The 19,464-nt window shown below is 32.4% G+C and overlaps 1 protein-coding gene across 2 annotated transcripts in view; it reads right to left on the minus strand.

The window, feature by feature from the left end:
- LOC129948323 (runt-related transcription factor 3) overlaps nt 1–16,395 on the minus strand; it is a 54,901-nt gene extending 38,506 nt beyond the window's left edge. For both annotated transcript variants that reach the window (XM_056059276.1, XM_056059275.1), the window contains exon 1: nt 15,755–16,395. In XM_056059276.1, coding sequence (XP_055915251.1) covers nt 15,755–16,268 — 514 coding nt within the window. In that variant the 5' untranslated portion in view covers nt 16,269–16,395. The remainder of the gene's footprint in view (nt 1–15,754) is intronic.
- Between the last annotated feature and the right edge of the window lie 3,069 nt (nt 16,396–19,464).

The raw sequence follows: 19,464 nt of genomic DNA on the forward strand, positions 1-19,464 counted from the left end.
GGCGCAGTAGAAGAAGACCACGGCTCAGGTGGGCCGGATTTAGAGGCCCATAGGCCTCGGGGCAATAAAGGAGCGGAGGTCTCTTCGCCCCAAATTATTTTCAAAATAAAGTAAACCATTTTTTTTTCACTCGAGTTCTTCAATAAATAATTTATTATGAAGCCAAGAAGATTCCTTTAATATTGAAAAAACATATAAATATTAAATTGCAAAGTTAACGAACGGAACCTTTTGAGTTTTTGTCGCCGAAAAATTGTTGAAGATTTCGTTGAAATCCAGTTCTCGGAGTAAGCTTTGATAGACTCTTTTGTCCCATTGTGGTTCGAAGGCTGCTTTTTATAATTTTCATTTTTGAAAATGAGCGCTCGCCACTGTAAATTGTAACCATCAAAACCAAAAACATTCTCAATGCGATTTCGAGGCTTGGGAATGTAGCTCGGAAATTTTGATTCGAAAGTTTGGTGGTAAAATAATTCCGGCGATTGATCTGTTCCATAGTCCTTTTCCTTTTTGTATGAGTCAATCAAAGACACAAATTGAACGAACTTACCAATGCCTCTGCTACAGCGTGCAAATTTTCAGGATCCATCTTCTCGATGTGATTCAAGAATCCCAATCTTGAACGTACAGCTTCATAGGCATGCAATCAAGAGAAACAGATAGCTAGTCAATCACTCTGATGAAGACGTATACTTTGTATTTTTCCTTGGGTGACAGATTTGCGTCTTATGCATTCCCATATTTGAGCGGATTCAACCTAAAATTTCTCGTTCTGGCGTGATTGTACATATTCATCAGTATGGGAAATTTGTTTGGCTTCTTCCTCGTATTTATCAAAATCATTTCGTTTGGATTCCACGAATGATTTTAATGATTAAAGTGCACGCACTGCCTATTCAAGAATCATTTTCGGATCTTACAACATCTTGTTTGTAGCGTTGAATCGCTCCAAGATGTCGGTTTAAAATGTTGTAAGCAAAGCGGTTTCGAGACCACTCATCTTCTGAAGGTCTGGTGCTTAATTCCTCACGATGTCTTTTAGCTTTTTATTGGAAGATATGCTGTGAAGATCTTCTTCGATTTCCGAATAGCCGTTGTCTGAGGCTTTCGTAGCTTCAGCTTGACGACACCAACGAGTGTCGCTAAGCTTTTTCAAGACTAAAAACTGGCCACTTTTCTTCTCCCATAATTTCTCAATCACAATTCAGTGCAGCTCAGTACTGGCTGTGAAAAACGTATACAAATTCTGCACGAAATCAAGAAATTGAACAGCCGATGCACAAAAGTTAGCAGCTGCCTTTCCCACTAAATTCAGAGAATGACCACAAAATGGTACGAACGCCGATAAATGCTTTTTCTCCAAAATGAGAGCTTGCATCCCCTTGTATTTGCCACTCATGTTTGCAGCATTGTCATATGATTGGCCGCGGCCATCCATGATGTCTATTTGATGGTCAACTAAAAATTTGAGCTGAGCGTTGGCTGTGGTTTCGCCAGTATGACCGCAGTTAACAACTATAGTTAGTTGATCGATGTGAGCTTCGTCGGGAGTAGAGTCCACTGATACGGAATAATATTTCGACTTTTTAATTTTGGAAACCATTTCACTTAGTAAGTACCTTATCACCCATAGAACCGATCAGTTTTTCGCAAATCGTGGATGAAAGGTAACTGACATGACCATTCCCTTTGTTTGCATGATCTATCAAACGGGTTGCCGGAATTGGTTAATACTCGGCTAGCCATTCCAAAATGCCCAGGAAATTTCCATTTTTCGTTGAACTAACAATTTCATTGTCACCTCGAAAGGCTAGCCCGCGTTCAGCTATGAATTTTATAGTACTAACGATAATTCTCAGGATTTTTCGCCAATACTCGATTTCTTGAGCCTCTTGCATCGCTAGCTCTTGATCGATGAATATTTCACTTATTGCCTGATTGGAGTGAACAAATATAGATCAATGATTTCTGTTATTTAGGATTAATATAATTAAATGATCACTTGTTAACAAGTTGGAATTTGAAACAAAAATTTTCCAAAGCATCCCCCGGAGGCCCCGGCGCTACCGCCAGGTTGCCCTCCCCTCAATCCGGCCCTGGCCACTCGAAGGTATGAACTGACCTTAACCAATTTGGCATGTGAAACTAAAGACAGCTAACTATTGACCGAGCTATCTGGAGACGCGTAGTCTTTGAGTCCCATTTTATTCCCATATTGTAGCGCTATCTTTTGTAAATATGTAATTAACTTTTTAGTTAATAAGAACAAAATTAAGAAGAGAATATAAGAAGTAGATACCATTTCCTTCGTTTTTGATTTTATTATTTCAATGACTCATGAATTATTCAATGAAAGTATATTAGAACATCAATCTAATAAACAATTATTTCGATATTTTTTTTTAAAGTATTCTGCTGGCAAAATTCTATATTTCAAAAATCGTTATCATAAAAAATACTTTTTTATTTTTAATAACAGAATTTTAAGATGCAGTATTTTGATCATACAGTATTTTGTTCCTGCAGCGTTTAAAAAACAGTAGTTTGAGACTCAGTATTTTAAATACAGTATTATGACCCATACAGTTTTTTGACCAAAACCCAATTGAAAAGTATTCATTTTAATTACTCAGGGTTGTCCTTGATAAAAATGTACTTAGTACGTATGTAATTTTGAAATATTATTTCTCTAAAGGGATTTGTAAAAATATTAGGAATTCTTCCTCATCCTAGGTTCTCACGCTCGTTGTGAATGACAATCCATTTGTTAGCTCTTAAGACAAAGCAAATCTCTTTGCTGGGCAGTTTGCCGCCAATTCAACGCTGCCAGTGACTGTTATGATTCCGCCTGTACTTGAGCGAGTTAATGATTCTATGGAGGTGTTCTTCATCTCTGGCAAACCCACTGCGTAATCTTTTTCATCTGTCCTACTCCTCAGATCTCGTTCCGAGAGGATGGAAAACTGCATTTGTCCAGCCCATACCCAAAAAAGGCGAATCTTCCTCACCCTCTTACTACCGACCGATTGCACTTACGTCGCTTCTTTCCAAGGTCATGGAAACTCTGATTAATTATCAGGTCAAGAAATATCTTGAAGATCGAAAGCTTCTTAATGACCGGCAATACGGCTTTCGTAACAATAGGTCCACTCTTGATCTCATGGTTAATCTCACCGAACGGTGGAGAAAGTGAGATTATTGCACTAGATATTTCAAAAGCATATGATAGGATTTGGCATCAGGCTCTCTTATTAAAAATGCGTGTGATTTCGGTTTTTATGAATCAATCCTTCATTGGGTTAGTAATTACCTTTCAAATCGTTTTATGCATTGTATTGGATGGATTCAAGTCTGAAAACCACAAAATAAATATTGGTGTGGCCCAGGGCTCTGTTTTATCTCCAACACTCTTTCTCGTTTTTATTAATGATCTCCTGTCTGCCAAATCTAATCCAATACATTGTTTCGCCGACGATAGTACTCTTAGCTTTTCATATTCGTTTTCAGATTCACACCCCTCTTCTTCGGATGTGGAACTGCAACGACAAAATATGATAAGCTTATTAAATTCCGACCTAAACAGCATTGTACAATAGGGAATAAGAAACCGCGTGGAATGTAATGCTTCGAAAGTGTAATGCTGTCTTGTATCGTTAAAGCGAAATATACCCCCCTGCCATTATCCATAAATGGCACTTGCATCGAGGAAACTGAAAATATTGATATCCTCGGTATGTGTATCATCAACCACCTTTTTTGGATTGATCACATATGCGATATCGCCAAAAATACCGCAAGATGTTTGGGTTTTCCAAGGCGATGCAAGAAGTTTTTTCTAACCCTCTGATCTGGCAGTTATTTAAAAGACTTATATACGTCCAAAGCTTGAGTATAACTCCCATATCTGGGCTGGTGCTCTTGCAACTTACTTAAGTCTCTTGGATAGTATTGAACTGAGAACATTTAGATTGATTGGCGATATTGGTATCATCAAAACATTTACGTCACTTGAACATCGTCAAAATGTTTCTTTGTCTCAACATCTTTTACCGTTATGTTAATGGTTTACGCTCTAGAGAAATAGCCAGCTGCATTCCTCACCTTAAACAGTTCAACCGTAATACTCGCGCTTCTAGGAATGATCATCAGTATACCCTCGAGCCCAACTCCGGTCGTACTGTCAAGTACAGAAATTCGTTCTTTAGCCGTACCACGCGAATGTTGAATGCCTTACCACACTTTGTCTTTCCCAGCTAAACTTGATTGACAACAACTTTTTGAAGTGAATACTGGAAAAAGTAATTGAAGCAAAACTCTTCATTTGAATTCTTGTAATTTAAAAGTCTATAGAGTTTTCAATTTTAATTATTAACTTCCCATAGGAAGTTATTGTAATGGGTCCGATTTGTCATATTGAAAATTTTGAAATTTCTCAACGTTTCAAGGTCCCTAGATTAGAAATAAAAGATTTTTAGAAAGATGTCTGTGCGTGCGTGTGTACGTACGTTCGTACGTCCGTACGTTCGCCACGTTTTTTTCGTCCTCCACAGCTCAATAACCAGAAGAGATATCGATTTCAAATAAATTTTGTTATACAGATAATAAGGCAGAAAGATGCAGAAAGGGCTCTCAAGAAAATTACGAACCTAAAACGCTAGAGACTTGACTTAAATTTTAGATAATATATTGTAACGTAATACCAAACAGGTATATTTTTTGGAAAAAATCAATAAAACGTTTTTTTTATAAATCAATAAAACTGAAAAAAATTGTCACCGCCAAAATTTTACGACTGAAAAATGATTTCAATTTTGTGCAACGAAGAATAATGTTTTCGGCATCTGATAAAATTTTGAGAAAAATCGAATTGACAGTTTTTTTTTTATAAAAAATAAAAATCTAAAAAAAACATGACTCAAATCTCGTAAAAATTGAATATCGATTCAAATATCTTCTCATAAACTTGAAATTCGGGCTTCAATCTTATTTTATCTCATAAGAAATATTATTTTTAACATTCGGACAAATTTTGAGAAAAATAGAATTTACTTTTTTTTTACAAAAAATAAAAACGTAAAAAGAATGTATAAAAGTTGGTAAAAATTGATTTTCGACTCAAATATCTCTTCAAAAATTTGAAATATTGGCTTCAAACTAATTTATTCTTATAAGAAATATTGGTTTCAACATTTGGTAAAGTTTTTAAAAAATTGAAATTGACAGTTTTTTAAAAAAAAAAAAAAATAAAACTCTAAAAAAAAAACAATACTAAAACTTGATAAAAATTTATTCTCGGCTCCAATAGCTTTTGAAAAATTAAAAATATTGGCTTCAAACTTATTTTATTTCACAGAAAATATTGTTTTCAATATTTAGTAATTTTTATATAAAAATTCAACAGTCCGTTTTTTCATAAAAAATAAAATCTACAAAAAATAGTACGCAAATTTGGTAAAAATTGATACGAGTACATATATAGACAAACTTTTAAGCAAGACAAATCGACAGACGGGATTGGAAGTTATCAGTTTGGGTTGCATTCCAGCCTCTTTTTTAATTATGAACATTTTAGTAAAATTCATCCACACAGCAAAAAAAGCCTTAATTTATTTTGATAAAATCTGGCAACTCACTTTTATTTTCTCCGAAATGGCTTAATATTTTTCGAATTAAGTCTAAAATGGAAAACTCAAGAAAGTGGTTCGAATCAAAATTTGTATTAAGGTCTTCTCAGAAAAAATTCTAATAATATCTCTAAGTTTTTAATTGAATCTATATACCATTACTCATTTGGATGTATCAACTTTTGCTCAAACTTTGCGGGATATATTTTCGGAACTTAATTATTATTAGAGAATATTATACAAAATTTGCTGTCAATATTTCCCTTTTGTGGATACATTTATTAAGTAGCCAAATCAACTTTCATATAAAGTATAATGGACAGAACCGAAGAATTCCAAATTAAGTCTCTTTTATTTTATGAAATGGATTTTCAAACGAAGTAAATAACCAATACCATTTGTGTGTAGATCTAACCTACAAGTAAAAATGTAGAATACATTAGTTTATGAGTCATAATAAAGAAAATAAAAATGTTAATTATTATCAATATAATTGCAAATCTCTACTGATTGCGATTTCATTTTGATTGATTGATATTTTTCAATATTAGCTTCCTACTTTTGATATCTAAAAAGTAAGTTCATTTAGGCGGGGTTGCACGAATTAGAAAAAAGGGCTTATAACTTTTGTTCTTTCCAAAAAGGTTATCTGGCGTTCGCATCTCTCTCCAGTAAAGTATCTAGTATGAAAAATAGCTTTCACCTATTGAATTTATTCATCCATATATACATCACACAGCTACGCACTCATACACACACACATAGATATACAAACATACATCCATATATAACATATTATGTATGTAAAATAATGTTTCATCGGAATATCTCATTATCCCGATAACACTCATGCATTTGATTAAATTAAAAGCCTGGTCCAGCATTTATCTTACATCGCCCATATCATTTCCCTTTTACCTCCCCAGACCCCAGGCCACCTCTATGCACCTCCAAATGCTCATAAAAGATTATTCCTACATGATGAAATACATATGTATGTGTGTATAGTATCTGTGTGCATACGTTCATACATAAGTTGCACTGGACAGGACAATGGAATCGCAAAATACAAAATGTGAAAAACGCATAAAATGAAAAACCGATAAACTCGCGTAGATACAGATTTCAATCAGTCAATTTTCGTTGCTCTTGTGAATAATGAACAGAAAACACATACGCACCACATCGTGCCCTGTGCTTCATCAAATTAATTTATACTGTCTGTCTGTCTGTCCGGGTATTCATATTGAAAGGCCGCTACACTGACCAAACCCGACTTTAACTCCAACTCCAATTCCAATTCCGAACTGATCCCAATCCTATAATATAACGGTATATATAGCACATAATATCTAACCCACACTCAGCTGACCTATACTATACTATACTATATGTATATGTTGTATAAGCTATACCAACCGGTAGCATTTGAATAATTGCAATTTTGCATTTGTTGTACGAATCAATCGACGAGCTCCATGTGAGATGCACTGATTGCGTTTGTCAATGCGTGTGCAGTGGCATCTATAGGATGTTATACGCATCATATGTGCATAATAAGGGGAGTTTTCAAAAATCAGCGATGCTTTGAAAAAAAAACGATTCACGACGTACTGTGGACAACGTAAGCGACACGAGGGGTAGGTTGGGTGGGAAGGTGTGGTCGTAGGACTATGATGAGGAGCTTAAAAGGTGCACGAATAAAATTATTTCACTCTTATATGAGAGGCAGTATGAGCCAACATACACACATGGATTTGGTATTGGTATAGGGTGAAGGTGTTTGAACTGATGCGTATCTACGAATTGCGTTCTTTCTAAAACTCATTTTCTACATGCGTATGTTCATTAGAGTGCATCCGTTGTATGTTGCAATTGCCAAAGGATTACGGCTTCACAGACTAAAAATATATCTATACTCTATTCAGTACATACATATACGTAGTTAAGGCTGGACAGGATAAAATACAGAACATCAGACCTATAAATGTTTGTGCATAAATGAATTGGAATAAATGTATGTAGGCTATAGCTCCTTTAGGGATGAGAAGATCAGTTTTTTCCATTATTTCTTTTTGCTGTATTTCAACGAATGATTGTTGAGAGTTAAAAATAAAGCATTGTTCTGTTTATCCATCTGCAACATGCGGAAAATCTTTTTATCAATTTAAATTGTCACGTATAGATAGATCAAAATATACAGTAGTATCTATAAGTACACAATAATATGTATGTAGTGAGTTATTGCATTAAAATGTAGTTTTTTTCTGTTTAATGTGGAATAGTTTCTATACTTTCGTTTATGCTACTTGAAATGAAATAAAATAGAAATGAGGAGATAAATGTGCAGAAATAGTGGAGAATAATGTGACAGTTGAGGTTGCATAGTTGTTGGATGTGTGGTTGCATCAAGAAATATGTATGTAACTATGTTTTTATTTCTCTTAGTTACATAGAATAAAGGAGATTTTCTTCAAATCATGTATGTATTTAGAAAACGAGTACATATTGATTTACATAATAAAATCGAAAAGAAATAGAATTTTATGTCAATGAAATATAGGTTGATATAAACATATGTATGTATGCACACATCTTTTATGTAAAATAAATACTTTACTATACTTTCGTTAGAAAAAAGGATAAATAATCAATTTTATCAATATTTGTAAGATTAATTCAATTTCAAGAGTTACAATTTCTTCAACAAAATTTGATTTTATTTAATTTGAAAAAAAGAAGACAAATTTAAAATGGTATATTTGGCGTATGAGTACTTTTTTTTAATTGTTCTTGCGACGCATAGGAAATATTAACAGCTGTAAAAAGCTAATAAGAAACACACATTTTATGTACTTTGAAAAAGGTTTTTTTTGCTTGACCCACTGTTAAGTATATATATGCTCTTTTTAATCGCAAAACAAGATTGTGAAATGCTTAACCTAACTCCTGTTTTTATATTCAAAACTTTTCTTTTTTTGATCAGTTTCTATTTTCCATTATATACAAAAAAAGAGGCTGGGATGCGACCCTCACTGATAACTTCCCATCCCGTCTGTCGATTTGTCTTGCTTAAAAGTTTGTCTATATGTATTTTTACCAAATTTGTGCACTATTTTTTGTAGATTTTATTTTTTATGAAAAAAACTGAATATTGAAAACAATATTTTCTGTGAAATAAAATAAGTTTGAAGACAATATTTCAAATTTTTAAAAAGCTATTTGAGTCGAAAGTAAATTTTTACAAAGTTTTAGTATAGTTTTTTTTAGAGTTTTATTTTTTGTAAAAAAACTGTCAATTCGATTTTTTTAAAAATTTTACTGAATGTTGACAACAATGTTTTTTTTAAAGTTAAAATTAAATTACAGCCAATATCTCAAAGTTTTGAAAAGATATTTGAGTCGAAAATCAATTTTAACTTTTTACTTTTATTAATTTTTTTTAGGTTTTTATTTTTTGTAAGAAAACTGTCGACTCGATTTTTAACAAAATTTTACCGAAAGTTGAAATCAATGTTTCTTATACGATAAAATAAGTTCTAAGCCATAATCTCAAACTTTTAAAAAAGATATTTGAGTCGAAATTCAATTTTAACCAACTTTGAGAATTGCTTTTCTAGATTTTTATTTTTAATTAAAAAAACTGTCACTTCGATTTTCCTCCAAATTTTATCAGATGTCGTCGCAAAAAATTTTTTTGGAGATAAAATCATTTTGAATTCGTAAAATTTGGAGGTGATAAATATTTTTTTTTCAGTTCTTTTGATTTATGTATAAAAAAACCGGTAAATAGATTTTTTTCCAAAAATATTGTTGTGTGGTATAACGTTAAAATATATAGTATAACATTTTATTCAAGTCTCAGCGTTATTGGTTCGTGAGATATTTAGAGTTAACCAACATTTTCAACTTTTTTTTACATTGCTATTATAAAAAAACTCCCACGGAATTTTCTTGAGCGCCCTTTCTACATCTTTCTGCAGTATTATCTGTATAACAAAATTTATTTGAAGTCAATATCTCTTCTGGTTCTTGAGCTATGAATGACGTCGCGAACGTACGGACGTACATCTTTCTAAAAATCTTTTATTTCAACTCTAGGGACCTTGAAACGTCGAGAAATGCAAACGTTTTCAATTTGAAAAATCGGACGTATTACAAACCTTCCTATGGGAAGTTAATAAGAAAAATTTAAAACTGGGACATTGGGCGTATGAGTACTTTTATTTAATTTTTCATGCGACGTACGTATCGTAAATATGTACAGTTGTGGAAAGCCGATAAGAAACACACATTTTATTTACTTTGAAAAAAAGGATTTTTTGCTAAATTATTTATTTTATTTGTCAAGTATATAGATTCTCTTTTTAACCGCACATCAAGATTGTGAAATGCTTAACCTAAAACACGTTTGGTATTTGAAACTTTTTTTTTTTAATCAATTTCATATTTTGAATTTATACAAAAAAAATTATTGCAAAATTATTTTAAAAGAAAAGTGTCTACTTTTACAATATTTTGAGTAAGAAAAATAACTGGAAGCCTAATACTTGAGTAGAAGACCATTTCCTATCAGTTTCTTGTTGTTTTTGTAGGTTTCGTATTATGTTAAAAAAGCTGTTAGTTGATTTTTCTAGGAAATTAATAATGACAAAAATATTTTTAAGGAGGTTTTTTGTATGAAATTTTATACTCACAGTTTAAGGCAGCTGCTTGCCGAATTCACAATTGAATATTTACACCAAGTTCATAGGCTGGAGTTATAGCTATTTCACGGGGACCAACCCGATCATCAGACTCCTTTAGTGGTGCTTAATCGCTTTATGTTCAATTTAATTTTTGAAGAACTTTTTGCCCGAGCTGGGCTTGAACAAGCGATCTAGCGTGTGAGGTGCTAGTGCACTACACACTACGCCACCGCACCCACATGAAAGTTGCAAGCCAATTACAGGTTTTTTCGTTCTATCGAACTATACTGAACCGATTAGCATTTTTCTAAGCACACACAAGTAATTGTTGTTGTTTTATTCAGGTTCCTTCTATTATCTCCTCTCTTTTTCATAAGCCAACGATTTCGATTGGATTCGTATGAGGAGGGAGATGGGATATTTTTCATACGATGAAACAGTTTGATTTTAAAATCTATTTTTTGGAGAGATTTTAGTAGTGACATTTTTTTTAAGTTAATAAGAAAAATTAAAAATTATAAAAAAAATCGTTATAAGCTTTTTTTTTAAATGTATTGGGTTGGTATCAAGGCACAAAGTATAACACACAATTTGATTCAAGTCGCTTGCGTTACTGGGTCGTGAGATATTTTGGTTTAACCAAAATGTTCATTTTTTTAGATTGCTATTTTAAAAAAACCATACACTCCAATTTTTTGAGAATTTTTTCAACATCTTTCTGGATTTTTATCTGTATAACAAATGTTCATACAATCGCTCGCAGAGACATCGTTCTTAAAATCTTGAGGAACCTTAAAACGTCAAGAAATGTCAATATTTTTGGCCAAATTACAATAACTTGCTATCGGAAGTTAAAAATGCTTTTTGTTTGCGTTAAAAGAAACGAATAATCGGAATATTAAGCAGTAAAAAATTAGAGTTTCTTAAAAGTTTTTCAAAAAATAAATGTTAAAAACAAAACTTTGCAGACAAAAATAAAAAATAAATAAATAAAGTTATGTTGAGCAAAAAAAATGTCCAGCCTTGTTTAAGGTTAAAGTGGTGATAGAGTAGGAAAGTTAAATACCAATTGTGATTCGTCAAAATATATTTTTAATGTGAAAAAATTTGTTATATTTTGTTTTTAATGACAAAAAAAATGAATCCATAAAATTGTTTTTTTTTTTTTTATTGCGAGGCATTTCTTTCTTTCCATTCATATTTTTAGTGCAAAAAAATTTTAGTTTTCTTTATTTTTAATTGAACTTATGAATTTATGTTAATAAGAAATTAACTAAAAATTAGCAACAATATTTTGAACATAGTAAAATTATAAAGAAAATATCTTTAATTTTTGCCAAGTTACTATAGTCGAAAATCAATTTGTAGCAACTTTGTTTTAAGGTTTTATTTTTTTGTAAAAAAGCTTCCAAAAACGTTATTTTTTGTTGAAGTCGCTTGCAATATTGGTTCGTGAGTTAGTTAGATATTTTGGTTAAACTAAAATATTTCCTTTTTTACTTGCGACATATAGGAACTATGTATACACACATATGTATATGGGAAGTTTTGCATTCGTGCAAAATTTCGAACTCGAGATTTTAATCAAATACGATATTACGATGGTAGAGAATTTAAAAAAAGTGGGTCCCGCTATTCCGTCCGGTCGGTTTTGTCTGTCTGTCCACGCTCCTAAAGCCTAAGCCATTGGGTCCATTGAGTTCAAACTTGAAAGTTAAGGTTTTGAGAATATTCGCGTTAGACGTTTTTTCATTTCTTATTTTAAGATCAAAACTAACAGTGGCCCCCATACATTTTTTTTGTCAAAAACGAAAATTCGAATTTTCTCGAAAACAAACCGAAAGATTTTTTTAAAATTTTATCTAAAATTTTACCGCCCATAGAACCGTTATTTTGTTTTTTAATTTTCTCAGCAACTTTTGAAGCTATTTCATAATTTTTTTTTTTGAATAAGCTCTTATATTGCCTTAACAATATTTTTTTATCAAAAGTACAATTTTGAATTTTTTGGGTTTTTAAAAAAATTTAGATTTTTTTTCACAATTCTGTATCTCAAAAACTGTTCAAAATTTTTTTACCAAGTGTTACTTAATTTTCAGGTAAAATTTTAAATCTTAATTTTTTTTTAATTATTTTAATTGTATTAAATGAAACCTCCTCCCATCTCAACAGATCAAATCCTATGTAAGACCTCAAAAGAGCTCTAGTTTCTAGCAAGAAGTAATATCTTGGTACATTTGTGTATATGATTTTAAAATATTATTCTTTTACTTGCTTTCGCCTAAATAAAAGAATAAAAACGGGCTGGGATTCGACCCACACTGATAACTTCCCATCCCGGCTGTCTATTTGTCTTGCTTAAAAATTTCTAGTTTTTCGTGTTAGGTTTAAAAGTTGTTAGGTGAATTATTCTTAAAAAATTAAAATTACCAATAATTTTTTTCATATAAAGAAGAAGTTTAGTTTGAAAATCTAGTTTTGTTAAATAGATTTTTAGCCGAAAAATATTGTTACCAATTTAAGAAGCATTTCTTAAATTTTTACAAAGTAGATGAATGATATTAAGTTGAGAGATATCAAGAACCGAACATCAATTTTTAACAAATTTGCTTATTATCGTTTAGATTTTATTTTTTAAGGAAAAAACGTACGATTTTTATAAAAACAAACTACAGAATATCGAAAACAATATTTTCTGTGAAATAAAAACAGTTTGAAGACAATATTTTTAATTTTTGAAAACCTCAAATACTCAAAAAATCGGAAGTAAATTTTTACGAAGTTTTAATATTTTTTAATTGTTCAGTTTTAATTTTTTGTTAAAAAAATTGTCAATTCGATTTTTCTCAAATTTGTTTAGAATGTTGAAGACAATATTTATCATATGTTAAACTTACTTGGAAGCCATATTCTTTAATTATTGAAAAGATATTTGAGTCGAAAATCAATTTTGACCAACTTTTGTTAAATTTCCTCTTAAGTTTTTATTTTTAGTAAAAAAAATGTCATTTCGATTTTTCTCAAAGTTTTACTCAATATTAAAAACAATATTTTTTTAATAGATAAAAGTAGTTTAAGCCAATATCTTAGAGTTTTGAAAAGATATTTGAATCGAAAATCAATTTTTACCAACTTTTATTAATTTCTATTTTAGGTTTTTATTTTTTGTATAAAAACTGTCAATTCAATTTTTTTCAAAATTTTACTGAATGTTTAAAACAAAATTTATTATAACATAAATAAATTTGGAGCCTAAGGCTCAAGTTTTTGAAAAAATATTTCAGTACAAATTCAATTTTTCAGAACTTTTTGTAATGTTTTTTTTTTAGGTTTTTATTTTTATAAAAAAAATGTCTATTTGATTTTTCTCAAAATTTTACCAGATGTCAAAAACAATATTCTTCGTTGCACAATATTTTTTTTGAGATGAAATCATATTTTGGTCGAAAAATTTTCGAAGTGACAATTTTTTTTTTCAGTTTTTTTTATTTATAAAAAAACGTTAATTTTCCAAAAATATACTTGTTTTGTATTACGTTACAATATATAATAAAAAAATTTAATTCAAGTCTCTAGCGTCATTAGTTCATGAGATATTTACGGTTAACCAAAATTTTCAACTTTTTTTCAAACTGCTATGTTAAAAAAAAAACCACCCACGCAATTTTCTTGAGAGCCCTTTCTGCATCTTTCTGCCTTATTATCTGTAAAACAAAATTCATTTGAAGTCGATACTGGTTCTTGGGATATGTACAAATAAAAATGTTATCCTGAACGTTCGGACATACGGACGTTCAAAGGTGCGTGCACAACTGCACACACACACACACATTTCTAAAAATCTTAGCTTTAGATTCTAAGGACTTTTGTACGTCAATATTTTCATTTCGAGAAATCGATCCTATTGCCATAACTTCCTTTGGAGAGTATCTAAGTGTTATATGTTTAAAAACTTCGCACTAAGACCTAAAAATGTAGATTTACACGTTGACACCAAATTTTGATTTATTTCAAATAGATTTTTTCTTAAATTAAGAATTTAATTTTCAATGAATTTTTTTTGCCACAGTTTTTTTTTTATTTGAAAAACTTGTGCATCAAAACTTCTAATAATTACAGTACTAATAACATACAATCAAAATCAGATCAAACCATAAGGTGTCAAAACTTTTCCTTCAGAATAATATAACACGGTCAATTAAAATGCAAGCCTATAATGAATAGCAACATAAAATTTTATCATAATTCTTAATTGTATAATAATCCTCAAAGTCGAAATTAGTTGAAAACTTCTTGGAAACTCCCGTTCATCATCGTTCTATTAAGAAAAACTTTTGTTTTTAAAATGTTCACACCAGAAACGCACTTTTCCCTTCTTAATATCCAAACACAATCAGAATTCTTTTCAACTGTAAAATAAGCCCTCAGGTCTGCCAAAAAAAATGAAATCAAGTGCCCAATTTTTCATAAACCATCGCTACCACCGCCGCCGCCGCCGCATCGGTTAAACATGCGCTGATCTCATCTCATAATCCCCGGACAAATTTACTAAATCATTGCTGAGTAGCTTACTAATGACAGCCTAACAAAACTTGGGGTACGCCAAAAAACAGTTCAGTTCATCCTCATAAATCTTTTTTCAAATAACCTTTTTTTTTTAACGTGCGTTCGTGCGTCGTCATTTCTTTGCCGTCGCCGTCACCGTCGTCGTCGTCTTTGTATCGCTCACCCTGTTGCTGCGAAGGAAAAGCCCTTACACCTTTTTGGAAACAGATCCTTTTTTCTTTTTAAATAAAGAACACAACCAAAGAAAATAGCTTCACCCCTCTATGGCAACGTAAAAAGAACGAAGAAGAATCTTCTTTTCTTTTTGTAAAGGGCTTCTCTAAGCCTACCTCAATTTCCGTTTTTCTTTTTCTCACACCCCCAAAGAAAACACGGATATACAAGAACACGCAAAAGGGACGAAACTTTTCTTTAAGGATTTTTGTTGTTCGTTTTATTCTTTTTCTATCCTGCTGATTTGCCGTGGGAAAAAAAATCTGTTTCCGTGAAAAGTTCCTTGAGTAGAACGCCGTTGTCGTAGTCCTGTAAAGTTATTTGAGGGGCGGTTTTTTTTAGTGATGGAAGACTTGCATTCAATATGTATTTGGGATTTATTGGTAAATTGGGCGGCGGAAAAGTTTATTTCCGGTAAATTGATTACAAACTTTGTTAAATCGAACAACCAAAGTGGTTAATTGTGTTTGGCGGTTTTTTGTTTGATAAAAAAAATAATGTTGGTGTTAATGGAATTTGTAATGACAAGGATAGGATAGGAATTGTTTACTTCAGAACAAATTAATTATAAACTTATAAATAAAAGACACTTTTTATGGAGCTGCACTTCTGTTGAAATTTGTTTTCAGATTAAAAGATATTCAAAAACACAAGAAAACTTACCTCGACCACTTCGTCCCACAAACCGCAGATCATTGAATTTCGCCACCTGGTTTTTCATCACGGCCGTGCAGTTCCTCAATTCAGCACAATAATTCTCATCATTGCCCGCTCGAACAGTCACCATGGTCCCATCACCAATATCACCCAACGACACGACTTTAAATGCAACCGGCAGTGTTTTATTCGATCTCCAGTGAGGTGGCAACACTGTGCAAACCAAAAGCGGACTACCAGTTCGAATTAATTCACCCGGATGTTCTGTTAGAAAATCGCCCAATGTCCTTTCAGCCAAAATATCCGACGTCATTTTTGTATAGGCCTCATTGAGCAATTGCGCTGCTGTGGGCGGCGTATTTTCAGTGTTGCCATTGGTGCCATTTGTATTAGTGTTGTTATTATTGGATCCCGTTCCACTGGTTGAATTTGTTGTATTACTGGTGCCAGTCGTTGCATTGTTGGCGCTGTTGTTTGATGTATTGGTATTTGTGACGTTTGGTGTCGTCGTTAGATGCATTTTCGCCAGTTTAACGATTTTTATTTTAAATCCAGTTCAACGTGAAAATAAGTATTGTTTTTTTTTTGCAGATAATTTTGAAATGTTTTGTTTCGTGGGTTCTATTAACAACAAAACATGCCTCTAGATTGTCCTGAAAATAAATAAAAGCTTTATAAATTGATTTTTCAGCGTTTTTCAATTGTTTGTAAAATACAACGTAATTTGTTTTTAAAAGATTGTACATTTTTCGAAATAGTGGTTGTTCTAAGTTGATTTAAAATACCGGTTGCATTTGCAGGCTGTGGAACAACAAATTACAAAATGAATACATATTTGTTTTTATTGTACGGTTCTCTTAGCTATGCTACGTTTGCATAATTTTTGAGGGACTTGTAAGAGAATTGAATATTCAAACTTAAAAAAAAAAAACATAATCAAAACACTTAACCTGTACTAAGAGATAGTTTAAAGATGGAAACTAGGTCATGCATTCTTCTCGCCTTCTAAATATTTTCGTTCAGTCTTTTCGAGTCAAAAATGTCATGGAGCTCAAAATTGGTCGCAAAGCTCAAAAAGTTAAAAAAAAATCACCAAAAAAGCCACAGCGAATGTGGTAACTCAGAAATAAATTTCAAACAAAATCAAAGCCCAAATTTTAAGTCATCATTTTGCCACAAAGGAATTTTGAATTTGGAAATTGGGATTTATGACACAGTGATTGGGTTTTGTGACATTTATGTTGGGCTTAACGACGATTTCGATTTCCATCCTTAATATTGCAGTACGGGTTAAGAAGGCCTGTGTTGCCTTCTACGCCTGCAGCAAAACTTTGAGCAAAAGTGGGGACTTCAGTCGAAGATAATTTTATGCACGTACACCGCCGTAGTACGTCCAATCTTAACATATGGTTCGATTGTGTGGTGGCCTGCACATAGTAAAGCCTATAATATTGATAATCTAAAGAAGGTTCAAGGAACAGCTTGCGCTGGCACCACTGGGGTTATGCGTACTTGCCCAACGGACGCCTTAAACGTTATTTTGGATCTTCTACCAATCGACCTTTTTATTAAATACATAGTTTCCTGCAGCGCTATTAGGCTGAAGGAATCAAACAGCTGGTTGTCAAAACCTTATGGTCACAGAAGCACAACTAAATTGATTCCCTCAGATATTATCTCGTTAGACACTGACTACTGCACTCCTACTTTGAGCCTTAGTAAGGGTTTCAAGGTTATTTTCCCATCGAGAGAAGATAGGTTTCGACACAACCATCTTTAATGACGGCTCAAAGATGGAATGCGGAGTTAGTTCTGGGATATTTTCTGAGTCCCTAAATGTAGCTAAATGCTTTAGGCTTCCTGACTTTGCTAGCGTTTTTCAGGCTGAACTGCTGGCAATAAGGGAGGCATGTAAGATACTTAAACAAAGCCCAAACCAAAACCGAAATGCGACTATCTTTACAGACAGTCAGGCAGCTGTCAAAGCCATGCGAGCCTGAATATTAACCTGGGTGTCACCCTGATCCGGGTTCCAAGCCATAGTTCTATCGTGTGTAATGAACGGGCTAACGATCTAGCCAGGCAAGGATCGGCCCTTCATAGCTCACTTGCGGAAATGGTTAACATTTCTCTTGGCGCTATGAAGGATAAAATCTTTCCTATCTACCAAACTGAATCAAACTGAACGTGGAGCAATTTACCCAACTGCATTATATCTAGGAAGATATGGCCCACCTATAATAAAACCCGTACAAACGAGCTTCTATGCAGGCCAAGGCAAGACATATAGCCAGGATTGTTGCGGTTTGTACCGAACATTGGCCTATAGGAGTTCATGCGGAGAAGTTGGGTATCTCTTACAACACCTATTGCCGTAGCTGTAGTCACCAAAGAGAAAGTGAAACCATAATCCATTTCCTCTGCAAATGTCCTGCTTTGGCAAACAAAAATTAGAGACCTAATCTTTTTTCCCAATGCGACAAAATGGCTCTAACATAATGGCTATTAAGCTTCTCTATAAATCTATCCCTTTCAATGAAAGGTCAAACGAGGTTTTGGTATCAAAACGGCGCACTACAGCGCTAATTGGATCTAAGGCTAAGTGGCCTTGAGATCGCCATTTCTACCTACCATTGTTTATCATGTGTAATCACTCAACGACATATTCCCCAAATTATGAAATAACATAAGGCTCAAAAAGAGAAATGTCATATAAAATATCACAAAATAAAACGTCACAAAGCGCAAATAAAATGTCATATCACCCAAAACAACTTTTAATGTCGTTACGCCCAAATTTAGAAATTTCATAAAGCCCAAACGATTACTTGTGGTTTGTTAAATTTTAGCTTTTTTGTATAATTTTTCAATGATAAAAATTTTTCATTAATTTAATTTCATATTTAGAAAACCTATTTTATGGTTGGGATTTGAAACGATGGATCTTAGAATTGTAGCACTGTTAGCTAGCAAACTAACTTTTTTTTTTCTTCTGCAAACAGTTTTGGACGATATGATATTTTTAATATCTTGAACTAGCCACGCTTATCTCAATTTCATAACTACGAGTACTTTTTGCCACAGAAAAATGAAAACAATAAGGCTTTGGGTTTAGATGGCATCCCAGCCGAGTTTTTGAAAAATGCCAGCTCACAATTTTTAGAACATATATTTTTCTTACTTAACCGAGTGTTCAACAACGAAGAAATAACAACAAATTTCAAAGATTCATCTATTTTAGCGATCTATAAAACTACAGAGGCATCTTGTTTTCAATTTATTACGAAAAGTTTTTTCTCAGATGCTATATATAAGTTGTTTTCAGGTGTTTTTCTAGCTAACCTCTCTACAGTTGATCAAATTTTTAATCTAACAAATGTTGCTAAACGTTTTTTGGATAAAAAAATAATCTCTATGCTTTTTTTGTAGATGTTCAAGCCGCCTTTGATACTATAAATGAGAACTATTACTTTTCAAACTAGCAGGTGTTGGATTATCAATACAAATTTTAAGAATATATGAGAAACTTCTTTCCAATACAACAGCGGTAGTTTCTAATGGTAGAACCTCTTCGCAGCAATTTAAGACAGAAGTGGGTGTCCCACAAGGTTGCATTTTGAGTCCTTTGCTTTTCTCACTTTTTATTAACGACATTTTTCCAGGGGGTATATTATGGTGATTTGCTTATTAAGGTGCTTTTATATGCAGATGCGGAA

This window comes from Eupeodes corollae, chromosome 2 (genome assembly GCF_945859685.1).
Source record: "Eupeodes corollae chromosome 2, idEupCoro1.1, whole genome shotgun sequence".
Taxonomy (NCBI): Eukaryota; Metazoa; Arthropoda; class Insecta; order Diptera; family Syrphidae; genus Eupeodes; species Eupeodes corollae.